Genomic DNA, 21,465 nt, shown 5'->3' on the forward strand with positions numbered 1-21,465 from the left:
AAGGCGGGGTTTCCCACAAAAAAAGAAAATTTTTTCCAAAAATCATTTTTAAGACGGAGTCCACAAAAAAAAATATATAAATTTGATACAGTCTGGGCGAATGAATTTTTTCCCATTTACCTGTTTTCCTACTTCAACCCAATTTATTTCGAACATTTTTAGAAAAAAATAAAGGAAAAAAATAACATCAACAAACTCTTTATGTACAATATAACACAAAATACCAATATAATTCCGGTCCTATATCCACAAGCCTAGATTAACCTTATAATACTTCACTGTAATTCATTAATAAAACCATAAATTTTAACGTAAACGAGCAAAGAAATAAATTCAATAATTTATTGAATTTGAAAAATTCCAGAGCACACGTTGTGAGAAATTGACGGCCCTATTAAATTGAATTTATATTGTTTCTTATCGATTATCACAATGGGATCTTTCCATGCTGTTTTATTATTGATCAGGTAAAATGAAATTTTGAAATTCCACATAAAAATTTCGAGAATTAACAACAAAAATTGTTTCAATATCTGTACAGTTAGAAGAGATAAAACACGGTAACCATATCATTTATAGAAGAACTTTAGGTAGACCTAGAGAATAAAAAAAAGCTAGTGATTTTCTAGTTAAAAAATCAAAGGAAAAATTACCCAGCCAAAACTTGCAGAAATACTAGAAGGGATAGATTTCGTCATATGTGCTCGAAAAAGCAATAGCAAAGGACCTAAAGGAATATCTAAATAATGGTTTCAGTGATAGCTATAAACCTTGTAATGGGCGAACCATGACTCCTGGTAAACCAAAAACTTAAAATTTGTTTTGAAAAAGAACTAGCTTGTGAGAAATTGCCTTTTTAGCTGATTTAAAAATGGTAACTATTAATTCAATTAATTTTTAAATATTAAAATGTTATTGCGAAAACAACTTGATAGAAATATTCCCCAAAAATGGCGTCGTTTTCTCCATAGAAAGTGTTGATGTGTCCCTTTTTCCTTTTTTTCCTTTTTTTGTGTTCTTCGTCACTACTGAGCTATTGAAACATCATTGAGAGCCGTATAAGCGTTCATCTGAAACATAGTTTTATATCTCATCAATTCTAGAAATGAAAATGCCATCGAAAAGGCCATTTTAAAGTGCCGTATGATACCCAAAAAGCGCACTTTGGGTGCCAATTCTAGGGTGGAAAAGCAAGGAAACACGAAGAGTACAATGTCATAATCTCAGGGTCGAAAACCCTAAACCTGGGGTTTGCAGTCCCCGTCTTGCATACCCCTCTCCCAAACCCCCTTAATATTTTTCATGTATCATCTGCCGACCAAAAAAACTTGGCTAGTTCTAGGCAAAGTCTTATTAAGGGGAGGGGCTAGGGGTTTTAACCCCTCCCCCCCCCAAAAAAAATGTCTGACTCATATAAACGTAATAAAGTGCATAAAAACACACTTTGGGTGTGTTTTTTTTATTTTTTTGTATGCCCCTTCCAAGAAAAGTCCTGAATATTGCCCTGGTTGTAGGCTAGGCTTGTGGTATCAATTCACAAATGTTTAAGGGGAGGGCCATAATTTTCACTCTCAAAATGTTTTGCTCTAGAGGATGGCAATCTTATTATTTTTTTTCGGTTTTTCCAATGAAAATACCAAGGGGTATTTCTCAGTGAAAATGCTCCAAAAAAGGTAATTTACAAAATCTTTGCGGAGCAACAATTATTGAGGTGGAGTGAGTACATGCACTCATGCCCCCTCCAAATTGGCGGCACTGGATTAAGCAGGCAACTACAACGTAGTACAGATGTCTAAAGGCTCAATTCAAAGCAATTGATTATTCGTGTGTGATTTTTATGGCATTTGGTATTAACCAAGTAACATATAGCAATCGCAAATTCTGTCGGTCTGTCGGTCTGTCAGTCCCGGTTTTGCTACTTTAGGCAGTTCCAGGTAAGCTAGGACGATGAAATTAGGCAGGCGTATCAGGGACCGGACCAGATTAAATTAGAAATAGTCGTTTTCCCGATTTGACCATCTGGAGGGGAGTGGGGGGCCCGTTAATTCGGAAAAAATAGAAAAATTGAAGTATTTTTAACTTACGAACGGTAGATCAGATCTTAATGAAATTTGATGTTTGGAAGGATATCGTGTCTCAAAGCTGTTATTTTAAATCCCGACTGGATCTGGTGACATTGGGGGGGGTGGAGTTGGGAGGGGGAAACCTAAAATCTTGGAAAACACTTAGAGTGGAGGGATCGGGATGAAACTAAGTGTGAAAATAAGCACAAGTCCTAGATACACGATTGACATAACTGGAACGGATTCGCTCTCTTTGGGGTTGTGGGGGGGGGGGGGTCAATTCTGAAAAATTAGAAAAAATGAAGTATTTTTAACTTACGAACGGGTGATCGGATCTCAATGAAATTTGATATTTAGAAGGATATCGTGTCTCAAAGCTCTTTCTTTAAATCCCGACCGGATCTGGTGACATTGGGGGGGGGGAGTTTGGAGGGGGGAACCTAAAACTTTGAAAACACTTAGAGTGGAGGGATCGGGATGAAACTTGGTGGGGAAAATAAGCACAAGTCCTAGATACATGATTGACATAACCGGAACGGATCCGCTCTCTTTGGGGTAGTCGGGAGGGGGTTAATTCTGAAAAATTAGAAAAAATGAAGCATTTTTAACTTACGAACGGGTGATCGGATCTCAATGAAATTTGATATTTAGAAGGATATCGTGTCTCAAAGCTTTTATTTTAAATCACGACCAGATCAGGTGACATTGGGGGGATTTTGGGGTGGGGGAACCTAAAATCATGGAAAACGCTTAGAGTGGAGGGATCGGGATGAAACTTGGTGGAAAAAATAAGCACAAGTCCTAGATACATGATTGACATAACCGGACGGATCCGCTCTCCTTGGGGTAGTTGGGGGGGGGGGTAATTCTGAAAAATTAGAAAAAATGATGTATTTTTAACTTACGAATGGGTGATCGGATCTAAATGAAATTTGATATTTAGAAGGATATCGTGTCTCGAAGCTCTTATTTTAAATCCCGACCAGATCAGGTGATATTGGGGGGATTTTGGGGTGGGGGAACCTAAAAATCATTGAAAACGCTTATATTGGAGGGATCGGGATGAAACCTGGTGGGGAAAAAAGCAGAAGTCTAAGATACTTGATTTACATAATTGGAATTGATCTGCTCTATTGGGGGGGGGTTAATTCTGAAAAATTAGAAAAAATGACGTATTTGAAACTTACGAAGGAGTGATCGGATTTTCATGAAACTTAATATTTAGAAGAACCTCGTAACTCAGACCTCTTATTTTAAATCTCAACCGGATCCAGTGTAATTGGGGGGGGGGGGCAGTTGGGGGGACCGGAAATCTTAGAAAATACTTAAAGCGGTGATATCAGAAAGAAACTGGATGGGAAGAATAAAAACCTCTCTAAGATACGTGACTGACATAACCGGACCGGATCTGCTCTCTTTGGTGGAATTGGGGGGGGGGAGTAATTTAGAAAATTGAGTTATTTGCAACTTACGAAAGGGTGGCCAGATCTTGATGAAATTTGATATTTATAAGGATCTTGTGCTCTAAAGCTCTAATTTTAAATTCCGACCAAATCCTGTGACATTGGGGGGAGTTGGAGGGGGAAACCGAAATTCTTGGAAAACGGGAAACTTGGGGTATTTTTATCTTACGAATAGGTGATCGGATCTTAATGAAATTTGATATTTAGGAGGAATTCATGTCTCAGAGCTCTTATTTCGAATCTCGACCAGATCTTTGACATTGAGGGGAGTTGGAGGGGGAAATCGTGGAAAACACTTGGAGTGGAGGAATCGGGATGAAGCTTGGTGGATAGAATAAGCAAATGTCCTTGATACGTGATTGACGGAATCGTACTGGATTCGCTCTCTTTGGGGGAGTTGGGGACAGGGGATCAGTGATTTGGCGAGTCAGGTGCTTCTGGACGTTCTAGGACGATTAAAATCGGTAGGCGTGTCAGGGACCTGCACAAATTGACCTGATAAAGTCGTTTTCCCAGAATCGACCATCTGGGGAGCTAAAGGGAGAGGAAAATTTAGAAAAAATTAGGTATTTATAACTTACGAGTGGGTAATCGGATCTTAATGAATTTTGATATTTAGAAGGACATCGTGACTCAGAGCTCTTATTCTAAATCCTGACCGGCATTAAGCCTCTTATTTTCCTTTTAAATAAACCTATTGATTCATAGAATTTTGTTAGAGTTCATACCATGATCTCTTGGCTCTTAGCTCTTCTTGCTTCGTCACAAGTGCCATATGAGCTCTTAGCTCTTGTTGTAGATTTACTTTGTATTGTTGAAAAGAGCGTAAAAATCCACATCTGACGGTGATAGGATTTCAAGTTCTAGGGTATTTTCTCTTAAATTTAGGGTCTTTATTCTCTAGTAAGCAAAACTTGGTAGTGTAGTCGTAAAGACACTTCACTGTTGCCGTGGTAAACTAGATTCAAATTTTAGATAATATTGATTATTCGTTGAAATGCGTGTACTCTTTCTTGGGCCTATTTATTTCTGAAGATCAGCTCTCCTAAAATATTACAATCCGAGAAGCAAAAACAATGAAAGCAAATTTCCTTATGAGAAGTTCAAAATTCTTGGCACCATTGCGGCAGAAAAGTTATATTAACAATAACACCAATTTCCGTATAGTATGTTTACTGCACATCTTAATTTCTTTTAATTTCATTCAGGTTTCTACAATATGTATAAATTTAATATTGGGAAATGTTTCATAAATAATTGAATTTCTTATGTTCAATTTCTAAAAGATAGTGAGGGTAATGTTTCTCTTGGACTCTTTGTATGATTAAATAAATAAAAAAAACAAGTTTTTTTTAACTAAAAGTAAGGAGCGACATTAAAACTTAAAATGAACAGAAATTGTTCCGTATGTGAAAGGGATTGTCCGATCCCCAACGCCCTGCTCTTTACGCTAAAGTTTGACTCTTTGTCACTACTCTACTATTTAAAACAATGAAAAAAAACTTAAGCGTAAAGAGCGAGGCGTTGAGGAGGGGAAAACCCCTTTCATATACGGACTAATTTCTGTTCGTTTTGAGTTTTAATGTCACTCCTTACTTGCAGTTTAAAAAAACTTGTTTTTTTTTTTGACTAAATGGCTTTCTCATAGTTTTGATGGGCGATTTTGCTAATAAAAGGGTTAGGGGAGGAGGCCTAGTTGCCCTCCGATTTTTGGTTACTAAAAAAATGCAACTAGATTTTTTTGTTCTTTTTTACGAACGTTTTTGTTAGTAATAAACATACGTACCTTACGAATTAACTTACGTAACGAACTTCTATATTTGTGTATTTAGTGTATTTATATTTATTTATTTATATGAGGGGGTTCACCCCCTCGTCAATACCTCGCTCTTTACACTAAAGCTTGAATTTTGTCCCGTTTGTTTAAGAATGACCCCTGAATCACAATGGCCGTAATCCCTAACAGTCCCCGGGGGAAGAGCTGCAAGTTATAAACTTTGCCTATTGTTTACATATAGTATTGGTTATTAGGAAGTTTACAGAAGTTACGGAAGTTACGGGTTTTTTTTTGGTGGCGGGTGGTGGGGTTAGGGGTGAGGTGGTTACGTGGTAGAATCTTTCCATGGAGTAATTTGTCATGGGGAAAAGAGATTTTAAAAAATAATAAGAAATTAAATAATACAAAACAAGTTTTTTCAACTGAAAGTAAATAGCGGCATTAAAACAAAACAAACCGAAATTGTTACGCATATAAGGGGGTTCGCCCCCTCGTCAATACCTTCCTCTTTATGCTAAAGTTCTAATTTCGTTCCCGTTCTTCAAGAATAACAGTTCTTCAAGAAATTCCTGAATGACAAAGGTGGTTTAATTAGAATAAATAGCTCTTCTGAAAGTACTAATAATACTTTAGCGTAAAGAGAGAGGTATTGACGAGGGGCGAACCCCCTCAAATACGCAATAATTTCTGTTCGTTTTAAGTTTTAATGTTGCTTCTTACTTTCAGTTGAAAAAACTTTTTATTTATTTATTTATTTTTTATGGAAGAAGACAGATCACGGATGCGTATTTATTTTATTTATTTTTTTTTTTCCTCAACGGTCATCGTATTGAAATAATGGTCCTAGAAGATCACGCGAGGATGCAATCGAACGTAAACTATAAGTTTTAGTTCCCTTTTAAGTGACCAAAAAGATTGTAGGGCAACTGAGCCCCCTCCCACGCCCATTTCTCCCAAAGCTATCTAATCAAAATTTTGAGATAGACTCTTTGTTCAGTGTGTTTGAAAGATCAAATAACCGTCTCTTTAATAGCCCCCAGCATCTGTGGCGAGAGGGCTGTATTTTATGAAGTGCCCAATTTATATATTTTTCCAGGAAGGGTTATGCTTTGGTGTGGATTTTATAGCATGAATCTTCCTTGGAGAGGGAAATTTCTCGGTGTAAAATTTCCAGGGGAAATTTTAAGCTGAGGGGATTCGACAGAATTACTATACAATTTTCTTTTAATTTTCTTACATTCTCTTTGCTATATTGTTCGTATGGGGATTTCCCGGGGGAATTATTCGGGGGCTATTTTTCACGTATTTTTATTTCTGGGAAATAATTTCCACGGAAGGGGGCATTTCTGGAGTGGTCGAGAAACCGATTAGAGATTGAAGTCTTATTCAAATGAAAGAATTCTATGGAGAATTTTTCAAGTTGAATCGTCCGCAAGTAATTATGCTGGGAGGGGTATTTTCAGCGAGGATGGAACTGTCTGGAGGGAATTTGAAGGGGAGTGCACTTTGCGTTGGATGAAATTTCCACAGTGGAGTTTTCCGTGAGGAGGGGTATATTTTTTAGAGGGTGAGCCAGATTTACTGGCATTATTTGAAAAACAATCAGAAATCTAATAAAACAACAAGTTTTTTAACTGAAAGTAAGGAGCGACATTAAAACTCAAACGAACAGAAATTGTTAAGGATCGTGCCCTCCTCAATACTTGGCTCTTAACGCTAAAGTTTAATTGTTTGTCCCAATTTTTAAAGACCGGCTACTAAGACAGGGGGCCTGGTTAATTAGAAGAAAGCTTTTTTTTAAAGTGCAAAAAGATTTAGCGTACAGAGCAAGGTATTGAGGAAGCGACACCCCTTGATACACGGAATAAATCTGCCAAAATTAATATGCAACTTTTCATTTTAATTTTTCATGTACGACGAGCCAAATTCGAACCTGCATTAGTTGAAAAAACGTTCAGAAATTGAATAAAACAAAAAAGGATTTTTTAAACAAAAGTGAGGAGCGACATTAAAACTTAAAAGGAACAGCAATTATTCCGTATATTAAAGGAGCTGTCCTCTCCTCAACACCTCACTCTCTACGCTGAAGTTTGACTCTTTGTCACAACTCTACTTTTTAAAACAATACAAAGTTTAGCATAAAGAGCAAGGCGTTGAGGAGGGGACAGCCCCTTTCATATACGGAATAATGTCTGTTCGTTTTACGTTTTTGTCGCAATCTAAAGCAGCCGATAGATAATGCGTCTTATTTTATTTATTATTTCAAGGTAAGATATTATTTCAAGAAGAGTTTCAAGGTAAGATAGTATGCCCACTAAGGAAGTAAGATGGTTGTTTCAATAACATTTTTAGGAAAAAAACCTAGAAAAAAAGAAAAAGCTTTGAAGCAAATAAACATTATTAACAACGTACGTGTCTTATTACAGTATCACCTGTGATCGTCGAGTACCATCGACGTGGAACATCTTCAGCTTCATCTATCACAAACCTTGGATGTTTGAACGAGGAGATAGCTATGGCACCGGGCAAACCAAATTCACCTGAGCCAGATTACGAAAGAGTAGATGACATATTGGCACTAAATAAGAAGAAAATGGGCTGGTGGAAGAGTTCATTAGAGAATATATTTTCAGCTGCTGCCAAAAATGGGTACGTTTCTTTATAGATTTTGGGTAGCCTACAGTGCGTTCAAAATGTGGGAACCTCAGCATTTAACATTGGGTACAGATTTTTATTTTTTTTGGGGTACTAAAGTTAATTTAGAGCTACCACATTGGGATGACACGGGTTGAGTAGTTTCAAATAATGAGCAACACATTTTCTAAGCTGTCCTTTATATTATTTCTTTGTCTTTTGATGGACCAACTGTATTGAAACTAACCCATTTAAATGTGTTCTTTGTTTTCTCTTTGGGACTCTAATTAAGTAAATAAAATATAATGTCTTAGCAGCATCAAAATAGCAATAGTTCAAATAAATTTTTTGGTACATTTTCTAAAGCTTAGGGTCCAAAACTACTCAGGAAAATATTCTTCACAACAACGATATTACTGACCTTGAGTATGGCTTACTTATTAACCATACTTTTCAATTAATGAGAGCTAAAACGCCCATTTCAAGCGGTTAATTCGACTGTCAAAGATCTTATTATTTTTGCGTCATAGTTTTTGATATCATGTTGTTAAGTTTTTATATTTAGATAATACTATTATAAGAAGAAAAGGGGCGTCGTCCACTATCTTATTCTTCTTGGTTTGCACCTAATGCCCTGCCCTACCCCGGAGCCATTTTTGAAACGGACATGGTTCCGCGTTTGAGTTTAATGCTCCCTAGAATAGGAATTTTAAAGACTGTAGTATTCTAGTATCTTTTTGGGTTTTTTTTAGCCGTTTTGCAGTTGCTGCTTTTGGAAAATTTAAATTGACCATTTTTGGAAAGCAGTATGATCAAAATGAAGTCCCTTTTTCATTCGAAGGAATTAAAAATGATTTAAAGTGCATTCGTGGTTGCTAGATTTACGTCCCAAAATCAAGTTTTTTGCCTCAGAAACTGTCAAGAGGAAATTATTAAAATTTTTGGTTTTCTGGGAAATCAAATGAAGAACGTCTGTGGTTTTAGTTTTTCCAATTAATATCGAATTAGAGTTTAGTAATGGATTTTGCTTTCCCATTGTTAATAGCTAGTGTGAAAAGAGTTTTCTCGAGAATATATTTTATTATGTTCTTGCAGTAGCCTATTGAGTGAAATCGACTCAAGGATGTATCCCAGGCGCGGATCTAGAGCAAATTTTAGGGGGACCAATGCGACAAGGGCATCAATAAGTAAAATATTAGGGAGAGGGTAATATAACAAGGGTGTCAATAACTGACCAAATGGCGCCATAAAAAATCATAAAAATCATTTCTTCATATCTATTTTGTTATAACTGTTCATGTGTTTGATTAAATGAATGTCTAGATTAATTTTATAACAGGAGTTCTGTTTTGTTTTCTTTAAACAAAATTAAAGTTATGAATTTCTTATGAGACAATTTACGTGTTTTTAAGGAATATTCCTTTTGAATATTTTTTCAATATCTTAACATGGAAAATTACCGTCGACGAAGATTTTATAAGATATGATTTCAATACTTACATGTATCTTCAGGAGAAGTTGGTTTTTGTTTCAAGATAGAAAATTCAACTGTTCAACAAAATATAGGCCATTGTGTATTTGTTCCAAGTTTCACCTTTGCTGATTGCTTTCATTTGAAAAGGTCTTGTTCTTATTATCTTGTCTTTTCGCAGTTGAAAACAATTTGGAGGAACAGGAATATTAAGTCTTCGATCTAAGATTAGAATCAATTAAAAAGTAGTTTTCTTTGTAATTAAGAACTACGTTAGAAATTAAAGGATGAAGAATTGTTCTTTCGCTCCGTTTGTTGGAAAAAATAAAATTAACACTTTGAAATTATGTAAGTTTCATTAAATCTTAAGCATGCATCATTTAGACCATTTACGCTTTTTCTGTTGAAACCACACCATAACTTTAAATCCCAATCCATTGAGTCTCTTCCAGAGTTTCTATAACGGCTCTTTTTGGAATGAAGCCAAAATCAGAAATCTATGAGTCTCACCTTTGGCAATCTGATATCTGAATATCTAAATTGGCAATCTGAATATCTGAACTCTTAATGTCTTTTATCATCGGCACAAAATAGGGGAAGATTAATGGTTTTTCTAAAATACAAGGAAACTAGGCGTTGGCTTTGATAGGGTGGTCCTTTAAGGTATTGAATCCCCTTAAACATAGATGTTACTTCTTACAATCCTTCCATCCCACAAGACAAGTGCAATTTTGTCGCGTAAATAAAGATTGCGAGGGGTATGTTGTCATCATTATCTTGGGAATTTGCTTCACAAGATATTCAATTGTTATCATGAAAAAAATAAATAATAAATGATATCTTTTTTCATTTCCTAGTTTTTTTCAAAGAGCATTTTTTGTATTTACTTACAAAGGGAAATAGGAGGCGAACATGTGAAAGGAGATTGTAAACCTCCAGTCAGGTGTTGACGATTCTGGTGATCATGGTGGTACCGCCTTTATGGTTCCAAGTCTTTCCATTCCAAAATGGACCCAAAATTTTTCATTTTTATGCCATATGGCGCTTAACGATGGAGTTGTTAACACAATTGTATGAGAGGCACTAGCTTTTAACTGATCTATTAAACACGTCTCTGCAATTTTGCGGTAGTTTGCTAGCGAGGTATTTTTAACTTACGAAGGAGTGATCGGATCTTAATGAAATTTGATGTTTAGAAGGATACCGTGTCTCAGAGCTCTTATTTTAAATCCTGACCAAATCCGGTGAAGGGGAAGTTGGGGGGGTGGAACCTAAAATCGTGGAAAACGCTTAGAGTGGAGGGATCGGGATAAAACTTGGTAGAGAAAATAAGCACAAGTCCTAGATACGGGATTGACATAACCGGAACGGATCGGCTCTCTTTGGGGGAGTTGGGGGGGGGGAGGGTTAATTCTAAAAAATTAGAAAAATGAGGTATTTTGACTTACGAAAGAATAATCGTATCTTAAAGAAATTTCATATAGAAGGACCTTGAAACTCATATCTCTTCTTTAAATCCCGATCGGATCCAGTGTCATTAGGGGGGAGGACCAGAAATCTTGGAAAACACTTAAAGCGGAGAGATCAGATGAAACTTGATGGAAAGAATAAACACAAGTCCAAAATAGGTGACTGACATGACCGGACCGGATCCGCTCTATTTGGTGGAGTTGGGGGGTGGGGGAGTAATTAAAAAAAATTAGAAAAAATGATGTATTTGTAACTTGCGAACGGGTGATGAGATCTTGATGAAATTTGATATCTAGAAGGATATTGTGCTTTAAAACTCTCATCTTAAATCTCGACTAGATCCGAAGACATTGAAGGGAGTTGGAAGGGGAAACCGGAATTCTTGGAAAACGTAAAAATTGAGGTATCTTGCGAAAGGGTGATCGGATCTTAATGAAACTTGATATATAGAAGAACCTTATGTCTCAGATGCTCCATTTTCAATTCGAATCGGATCCGGGGACATAGAGGGTTGGAGGGGGGAAACATTAATCTTGGAAACCGGAAATCTTGGAAAACCCTTAGAGTGGAGAGATCGGGATGAAACTTGATGGGAAGAATAAGCACAAGTTATAGATACGAGATTGACATAATTGGTACGGATCCGTTCTCTTTCAGGGAGCTGGGGGTTGTTAATTTGGAAAAATCTGAAAAATTGAGGTATTTTTAACTTAAGAACGGGTGACCGGATCTTAATGAAATTTGATATTCAAAAGGAACTCATGTCTCAAAGCTCTTATCTCAAATCCCGACCAGATCTTTTGACATTGGAGGGAGTTGGAGGGGGAAACCGGAAATTTTGGAAAACGCTTATAAATGTTGTAGATACGTTATTGACGTAACCGGACTGGATCCGCTCTCTTTGGTGGAGTTACGTGGTGGGGCTCAGTGCTTTAGTGAGTTTAGTGCTTCTGGACGTGCTAGGACGATGAAAGATGGTAGGCGTGTCAGGGAGCTGCACAAATTGACTTGATAAAGTCGTCTTCCCCGATTCGATCATCTGGGGGGGGGGCTGAAGGGAGAGGAAAAATTGAGGTATTTTTAACTTACGAGTGGGTGAATACGAAAGGCGTTAATAGACGTTTTGCAAAATGACCAGGAGAAGCAAAAACCTGTTTTGGAAAATATGCCTCCATGTCTCTCTCGAGCTCCTGTGCCTTTCTGGCCATCTTATAGTGGGTTTTATGTTACAATTTTTGTTGCTCTAGAGGCTATGTAGTTAACGCGTTCGATTTGACTTTGGTTACGACGTGTTTTGTATCGATTATAAAATTGAGAATATCTCGAATATGAAGGGGTATACATGCGTTCTAATCAAACTAATTGATCAGGCATGCTTAACTTTCCTCAAATCGATTATATAACTCTTTTCGGCTGATATGTCACGTAACACCTTTCGTATTTACATAGCCAGAGTGGTTTCAAGAGATCACTAAACAAATTCTTGTTGAAGCTTAGAAGGCTGGAAAGAGAGAAGGTTGGTATCATCCCTCATGGATAAGAAAACTTCTGTTTGATTTAATGTCCCTCTTTATTCATATTTGAAAAAATGGAATTTTATTGAATTCAGTAAAAGGGTGCTTTGTCAACTTCGCCTTGACCGCTCTTTTTTCCCAATATATAATCTTTTTTCGGAAACATTCATGAATATATAGCCAATAACAGATTTAATCACAAAAGGTTTTCAAATCGTTTCACTGGTTCAATGATCTCTTAATTTCTTATGTGGGCTAACTTGTATCTTCTTCTGTTTAGACATGTAATTTCAGATCCGGTAAGAAGATACGTCATCAGTTGCGTTTTATCCCCTTGTAATATGGTCAAAGGCCTATGATTCAGATTGATTGTCTGCAAATTGTCCAGCTATAGTTTTTTGTGACCTTTGCATACCTTCTGTGCTGCAGGGTGCAACCAACCAAGCGTCTCAAACGGGCTTAGAGGCTCTACTATTTACGTGACAGTACGTCACTGAGTTTATTCCATGATAAAGATATGTTTTATCTTTAGAAGTTCAGTTTAGTTGATATTTGATTACAACGAATATAGAAGTCGAGTTGTAAGGATTAACACCGGAAATGACCATTGGCTTTTCGATCTCTTCTCTTGTGTGAGTTACTTTACTCTCAACCATTGTCCCAAAATAAAAAAAACCTTTCGGAAATGAAGCTATATAGAAGTATCTAGTTACCAAAATTGGAATGTTCAAATACTTTACTTCTTTTTTCATCATCTTAAATGAAATCCTCCTTTAATTCTTTCTAATATTTAGCTCCTGTGGCGTAGCTAGAATTTTGTTTTGAACGAATCAAACTCATCTCGGTAATAGTAACGGTGGACGGCTTACCGAGAAGCTGCGTTAAAGTTGCCTTAAGCCAATGAACTGTCTGCCCGGCATGATAGCCTTAAATTAGGGCCCGGGAACGTTTTTTTCTAGACACTACACCATCTGTCCACGGTTTCTGAGGTTCAGTAGACTCTGAATATATACACCTTAAACAAATTATGTTCGGCTTAATTTGCTTTTTCTTGACCGTGGACCTGGCAATGTGGCTCCTCATGTCTTCGCCCAGATTCTACAGCGAATTCAATTGGTGGGAACTTCAACAAGAGCAAAGAGCTCATATGGCACTTGTGACGAGGCAAGAAGAGCTAAGAGCCAAGAGCTCATATGGTATGAGCTCTAACAAAATTCTAAGAATCAATAGATTGATTTACAAGGAAAATCAGAGGCTTAATGCCGGTCAGGATAAAATAAGAGCTCTGAGTCACGATGTCCTTCTAAATATCAAAATTCATTAAGATCCGGTCACCCACTCGTAAGTTATAAATACCTCATTTTAATTTTCACGTTTTCCAAGAATTCCGGTTTCCCCCTCCAACTCCCGCCAATGTCAAAGGATCTGGTTGGAATTTAAAATTAGGGCTTTAAAGCACAAGCTCCTTCTAAATATCAAATTTCAGTAAGATCTGGTCACCCTTTCGTAAGTTACAAATACCTCAATTTTCAAAATTACCCCCCCCCCCCAATTCCACCAAAGAGAGCAGATCCGGTCCGGTTTTGTCAGTCACGTATCTTAGACAGGTTTTTATTCTTCTCATCCAGTTTCATCCTGATCTCACCGCTTTAAGTATTTTCTAAGATTTCCGGCCCCCCCCCCCAACTGCCCCCCCCAATGACGCCGGGTCCATTTGAGATTTATAATAAGAAATCTGAGTTACGAGGTCCTTCTAAATATGAAGTTTCATAAAGATCCGATCACTCCTTCATAAGTTAAAAATACGTCATTTTTTCTGATTTTTCAGAATTAACCCTCCCCCCTTAATAGAGCGGATCCGTTCCAATTATGTAAATCACGTATGTAAGACTTCTGCTTATTTTTCCCACTAAGTGTCATCCCGATCCCTCCAATCTAAGCGTTTTCCATGATTTTAGGCTCCTCCCAAACTCCCCCAAATGTCACCAGATCCGGTCGGGTTTTAAAATAAGAGCTTTGAGATGCGATATCCTTCTAAATATCAAATTTCATTGAGATCCGATCACCCGTTCGTAAGTTAAAAATACCATATTCTTTCTAATTTTTCAGAATTAACCCCCCCCCCCCAACTACCCCAAAGAGAGCAGATCTGTTCCGGTTATGTCAATCATGTATCTAGGACTTGTGCTTATTTTTCCCACCAAGTTTCATCCCGATCCCTCCACTCTAAGTGTTTTCCAAGATTTTAGGTTTCCCCCTCCCAACCCCCCCCCCAATGTCACAAGATCCGGTCGGGATTTAAAATAACAGCTCTGAGACACGATATCCTTCCAAAATATAAGATCTGATCAACCGTTCGTAAGTTAAAAATACTTCATTTTTTCTATTTTTCCGAATTAACGGGCCACACACTCCCACCCCCCACACATGGTCAAATCGGGAAAGCGACTATTTGAAATTTAATCTGGTCCAGTCCCTGATACGCCTGCCAAATTTCATCGTCCTAGCTTACCTGGAAGTGCCTAAAGTAGCAAAACTGGGACCGACAGAATTTGCGATTGCTATATGTCACTTGGTTAATACCAAGTGCCATAAAAACCAACACAAGAGCTAATTACTATTCTGAAGAAGTGGATTGTTGATGGCCGTTGATCTCCTTGACCTAGTACAAGCAAATCAAAATTCGTTTTATCATTGGATCATAGTCAAAGTCAGTCAGAATTGTATCCCTATTATGGATCCTAAGTGAACTTTGTTAACACTAATTTCATTGTTCATAAATGGGCGCAGTTTTCCCCTTTAATAGATTGTGTCTGAAAGGAATTTTTTTTTCCTAAGATGAATCCTAAATATCTTCTACTCTAGTAAAAATCAAAACACTCTGGTCAAAACATTAGCATTTCACTGCTTTTTCCGTGGTATTGAACTTCACCGCCCTAAACATTCTCTGATAGTCCCTAAGATCCAGACTTGTGATGGTGATTGCATCCGATTGGCCTATAGTATGTACGTTGAACTTGAAAAAAAAAATTCCTATTTTAGACGAAAGGAGAGAGCAATACCAAAACAAAATAAACAACGTTCATCCTATATATGAGAGGGATACCATCCCTCAACGACCTGCTCTTCACGTTAGAGTTTAACTATTGTTTTCCTGATTTTTTTTTTCGACGGCAAGAAACATATCTAATTGGTAACTGCAGGTGTTTTATTAACTGATTGTCTTTCAAAGAATTTGGACAGAGAATTTCATCGTAAGTAAATGCGAACTAATAAGCCCTTTCATTCTCTCGAAGCAGTGTGAATTTCTTATCGAATTGCTCTTGTGGGTTCATTTATGGAGCGTTGAGAAAACGGTCATATTCTAGCTAACAGAACGGGGGAGTTGAGAAGTCGCAAGCTCCCTAATATGCGGAACCATTTCTTTTAGTTTTCAGTTTTAGTGTCACTCTTTACTTTCATATGAGAAAAATGAATTTAACATCTGTTCTTATGTCTCGCTTGGTACTTCAAATGGGGAAAGTAGGTTCAAATTTTGAACACGAAGACTATTGATTCGATACGGATCGGCATCGAATCCTTAGTTTTCTGCGATCACTGATTTGATTTGATATTCATGAATTTTTTTTTAATAAATTCCTATCCGTTAACAATCTTTTTTGGGGAGAATATGAAATTTTGGGTTTTTATAGAGAGGACCTTGAAACCTGTGCTGTATCGGTATTAGCGTCTTTGTTGCAAGCTTAGTCGAAATATTAACTCAAAGGGTATTTAAAAAAAAGTCAGAAATTCGGCCACAAAAAGGCACTTAAAAGTAAAATAAAAGTCCATTTTCAGAATTTCGATTGTTATTGGCACATCTTGCTCTGTTCTTACTGTTTGTTACCATGAACTGCTTGATCATTTCACAACGTATATGATAAATATGGCATTCGTCAACAAGTATGATTTTTCTTCTGGCCCACACAACAAATTCAGGTGCAGCCACTTTCGCCCCCATGCACGATCATCATGTGTCCATGTTCTTTTTTTATTGTCATGTACTGTATATATTTAGATTATGTGGCCTTCGCGTCACATATATCTAAATGTGAAAATTCCATGCGGTTTTTTGTGCTGATGATGACATTATAACATTCAAAATGTTTACATAGTCTCAACGTTTATATTGTGAGTCAGTAGAAGTTACTTAATTTTCATAGTTAGGTTTAATTATGTGTAAAGACCACCTGGTGACAAAAGATGGTTTTATATGGTTCTACAGATGACTGATTAGTTGTTTTATGGACTCAAATTGCTCAATCTGTTATTTACTACTACTAATAGCAACTTATCGCAGCACTCAGCCAGCTGATACCAACATATCCATTTGCACTCCTTGTCCAGGTCACCCCTACTCTATAAAAGATTCATCGTTTACTCCCTCCCCTGAGGCTTTTATTTTCTTTACGTAAATCAGAACTAAGGGTATCCTTGAAACAATTCCTCTTGAGAACATCCAATATCACCTTCAGCTTTTCAAAGCACTCACGTTTCCGAATCGCACATAAGGACTATCCTTACCGTGGCTTTGGTCTCCTGTTTAGTCCTTAGATTTAACTTCCTATTCTTAGTTACTTACACATTTTTCTCATTTTGCCTCATTTTATTATTGCACACTTTATCTAATATCTACTGTGTTTGCGTGGCTGGAAATGTGAGAAGGAAAAGATGTCCAATGCAGCGAAACCTTTAGAAAGTATGTCAAAACTAAAAAAAAAATCTTCAAAATGAGACTTCTCTTCAAAAAAATCTTCAAAATGAGACTTCAAAGAGGTTTCTCTGCAGGTTGGCTGCTTTCTAAGAATCATCTTCCCTCTTGTTAGCATCTTTTCCTCCCTAATAAAATTATATAATCACAACATCTTTTCTAATTTTTACATAAACATTAGGTTCCTTGGAAAGTTTATCTACTGCCTGGTTCCAGATCCAGGCAGCAAGGGTTAACCCTTTGTCAAGTAGCATCATACTATAATACCTAGACTACTTATCAAATAATTCTTAGTAAACCTGAATAAGTAAGAAGTGGCCCGTGCTAATCGCAGGTGAAACTCTAAAAAAAGCGAGTTTTAGCAATGTATGCATTACAAGAATTTCTGTTTGTTTCTAGTTTGACTTTTTATATAACTTCATAAATTTTGCATTTATTTTTTGATGCCCTTGCCGAATGGGCTTGTAGATATCAGTTTCAAACCAATGGAACACCAAAAATTGCTCGACCTATTTTCAGGCCCCAGACCGCACTGGGGCCTTTAGGCTGCAGACAAACATTTGAGATATTTGAACCAAGGAACAATCCCTGGAAGTTCCAGGCTAATTGGAAAATAAGTATTTTTTATTTGAGGGGAGGGGTAGGGGCCTTCGTCGAAGCCTTGATTTTTTCAACATTAAGGCCTCCTTAGCCCCGGCACTTACCGGTGCGTTTTTCATGCTGTTCAGGAAAAAAAAAATTGCCCCTTTTTCGGGTCCCATTATTTTGGTGAACCAATACTTTCCAGTTTTTATTTTTGTGTATTGGACCATCTATGTTAATGAATATTAGTTCCAAGCGAGTAAAAATAAAAATAGCACGCCTTTTTGGGGGACTAAAATTTATTTCCTTATATCCTAGGGCCACTTTGACCCAAGGATTTCAGTAGGTTTCAAGCAGTTAGGAAAAAATAATTTTTGGTCCTTGTTTGGGCCTTATTTTTGGGTGAATCAATATTTTCTTCTACATTTTTCGTGCATTAGGTGTCCATGGACAAAAGACTTGCAAATGTGAGCTTCAGGCTTATAAAAAAAAATTAAATGATATTCTTATTTTCATGCTCATTTTTGACATACCCAAGTCCCAGCCTCTGCTGGGGGGGTGATACCTCCCTTCTTATTGCATATATTACTTTTGTTCTAATTTTGTAAGTACCGCTGCTGAGACACATGGACCGTTGAATTTGAATAACAACCTTCTTTAGAACACAAAGAAAAACTCCAGGGTAACGAGCGAAGTGTTGAGAGGAGGTTTTCATTTGAAATAACTTGCTTTTTTATATTCAACATCTTCAAAGGATGAAAAGGACGAAGCTTAAAACCCGTTTATTTTTTGGCTGGAAAGTAATTTCAATGGGAGATTTCAGAGACATGTGAATCTTCTAAAAATTGTGAATGAAGATCCTTTGAATTTGCCTCATTGTATGAGTAAGATTAATATGGCTAATATTCAGGTGAGAAAAATGAATCCAATAATATTGCAAAAAGAAATGTCGTTAGAATGTTTTTAAAAGCCCTTTCAGTGGCTCAAATTCTCAAAAATAGTTTTGGATAAATATTACAGGTAGGGTCGGGTAAAAACTAGCCTACCCTTGGTATGTAATTATGTTCTGAATTTTCCGTCATCACATCCCTTCTAGATATTCCATCTTCTCGTTGCTTATGCATATGCCTGCTTATTCTGAGCATTCCAAATTACAAATGGCTAAAGTTATAGCCAAAATTAGTATATTTAGAAAAAAGCCACACTTTCATTATATTTAGAGCGAGACGCAATTGAAAAAAATAAGTAACTAGTAGAAAAAATAATGTTAATTTACCGAAGAAAATAAAGCCGTAGACTATAAACAAGCATTATCTGAGCTTGTAGGTTTTCCATTATTTTTTGTGCTTATTTCTCATTGGTTCAAAAGCCAATAAAAAAAGAAGAAGAAAGAAATCATCCAATTTTTGTATACAGCCAAGAGCTATGTCAGGCCAAAGCTTCTACTCAAATGCTTCACAATCATCAAATGCCTAAAACCCTTTTTAATACATGTTTATATCGGAAGATAGTGGCGTTCATGTCGTATTTTTTGTAGTATTCGTATTTGTTGTAGTTATCATGGTTGCATGGTTTTCGCCCGCAGTACAATTTTTAAAATTATTTGTTCGACGTTTCAGGCTAAAACATTTGTTTTCAGACGTATCTTCGTTTTATTTTGTACAAGGGTCTCATTATCTACCGCTTTTGTTTACTTTTCTTCTTTTTTCACTTTTTTTCCCATTTGAATTATGTTTCCAGATGTAAAATCGAAATATTTGGACCCTACTTCTATTTGGTGAACGCCGATAACCCCTTCTCGGAAAATACCATACCTCCCCCCTCCCCGGACAATACTCCCGTGGAAAATACCCCCGGAAAATAAACCCTCGAAAATATGCACCCCCCCCCCCGAGGAATATCCCCCCTCCACCACGGAAAATACCCTCCCGGAAAATCCCCCCTCCGCGGAAAATATCCCCCCCGTGGAAAATAAAGGTTTCCAAATTTCAGAATTTTATGTGAGTTTTTTTTTAAATTTCGCTGGGGGAAGGAATTTTGGTACTTATGTATCATGCGCCACTCACTCAAGTTTATACTGTGTGGAAATCGAGAAAACAAACCAGTTTTTTCGTTAATTTCTTCGTTACTCTAGAAGCAAATTTGGGCTATAGATTTGCACATTTGGGGGATGTAAATTATAGTGACTCTGCATGCAAAGTGTGTTAGGTACACTTATTCCGCATATTATGAAGTAAAAACTGTTTTCTAACTTCAAACTGTCCAAATACTTTACCCCCCCCCCCACACACACACACTTATGTACAAATTATAGCCCAAAATATATATTTTCTATGTATTCTGTCACTTTTCTTTGTCTTGTCAGGCGCTAAGCTTAAATAAACTAATGGAGAAACTGATTTGTTCTCGAGTTTTACACAGCATAAACTTGAATTAGTGGCGCATAATACACATGTACCAAACTTCCTCCCCCTACAAAAAATAAACAAGAGCAAAGAGCTCATATGGCACTTGTGACGAGGTCGGAAGAGCCAAGAGCTCATATGGTATGAGCTCTAGCAAAATTCTAAGAATCGATAGATTGCTTTAAAAGGAAAATCAGAGGCTTAATGTCGTTCGGGATTTAAAATAAGAGCTCTGAGTCACGAGATCCTTCTAAATATAAAAATTCATTAAGATCCAATCACCCACTCGTAAGTTAAAAATACTTCAACTTTTCTATTTTTTCCGAATTAACCGGCCCTTGGTAATACCAGATTGTCAAATCGGGAAAACGACTATTTCTAATTTAATCTGGTCCCCCAAAGTCACCGGATCCAATCGGGATTTCAAATGCTAGCTCTGAGACACGATATCCTTCCAAACATCAAATTTCATTAAGATCTGATCACTCCTTCGTAAGTTAGCAATACCTCATTTTTTCAAATTTTCAGAATTAATCCCCCCCCCAACACCCCTAAAGAGATCGGATCCGTTCCGATTATTTCAATCACATATGTAGGACTTGTGCTTATTTTTCCCACCAAGTTTCATCCTGATCCCTCCACTCTAAGCGTTTTCCAAGATTTTAGGTCCCCCCCCAAACCCCCCCCCCCCTCCAAAGTCACCATGTCCGGCCAGGATTTAAAATAAGAGCTCTGAGACAAGATATCCTTCCAAACATTAAATTTAATTAAGATCCGATGACTCCTTCGTAACTTAAAAATAACCCATTTTTTCTAATTTTTTAGAATTAACCCCCCCCCCCCCCCCAACTACCCTAAAGAGAGCGGATCCGTTCTGGTTATATCAATCAGTTTTCTAGGACTTGTTTCTTATTTTTTCCCACCAAGTTTCATCCTGATCCCTCCACTCTAAGCGTTTTCCAAGATTTTAGGTCCCTCCCCCAACTACCCCTAATGTCACCAGAACCGGTCGGGATTTAAAATAAGAGCTCTGAGACGCGATATCCTTCCAAAAATCAAATATCATTAAGATCTGACCACCCGTTCGTCAGCTATAAATACCTCTTTTTTCTAATTTTTCCGATTGAACTGTCCCCCACTCCCCCCAGATGGTCGAATGAACGACAATTTTTAATCTAATCTCGTCAGGTTCCTGATACGCCTGCCCAATTTCAACGTCCTAGCTTACCTGGAAGTGCCTAAAGTAGCAAAACCGGGACAGACAGACCGACAGACCGACAGAATTTGCGATCACTATATGTCAATTGGTAGATAACAAGTGCCATAAAAACACAAA

General features: G+C 37.2%; 1 protein-coding gene across 7 annotated transcripts in view; it reads left to right on the forward strand.

The window, feature by feature from the left end:
- LOC136036181 (uncharacterized) overlaps positions 1-21,465 on the forward strand; it is a 122,158-nt gene that overhangs the window by 13,606 nt on the left and 87,087 nt on the right. For 4 of the 7 annotated variants that reach the window (XM_065718251.1, XM_065718250.1, XM_065718253.1 and 1 more), the window contains exon 2: positions 7,730-7,952. In XM_065718251.1, the coding sequence (XP_065574323.1) occupies positions 7,730-7,952 (223 nt within the window). Of the gene's footprint in view, positions 1-7,729; positions 7,953-12,871; positions 13,025-21,465 lie in introns of those variants that run through there. The other 3 variants (XM_065718255.1, XM_065718254.1, XM_065718258.1) reach the window with 1 other exon arrangement.

Source organism: Artemia franciscana, chromosome 15 (genome assembly GCF_032884065.1).
Source record: "Artemia franciscana chromosome 15, ASM3288406v1, whole genome shotgun sequence".
Lineage (NCBI taxonomy): Eukaryota > Metazoa > Arthropoda > Branchiopoda > Anostraca > Artemiidae > Artemia > Artemia franciscana.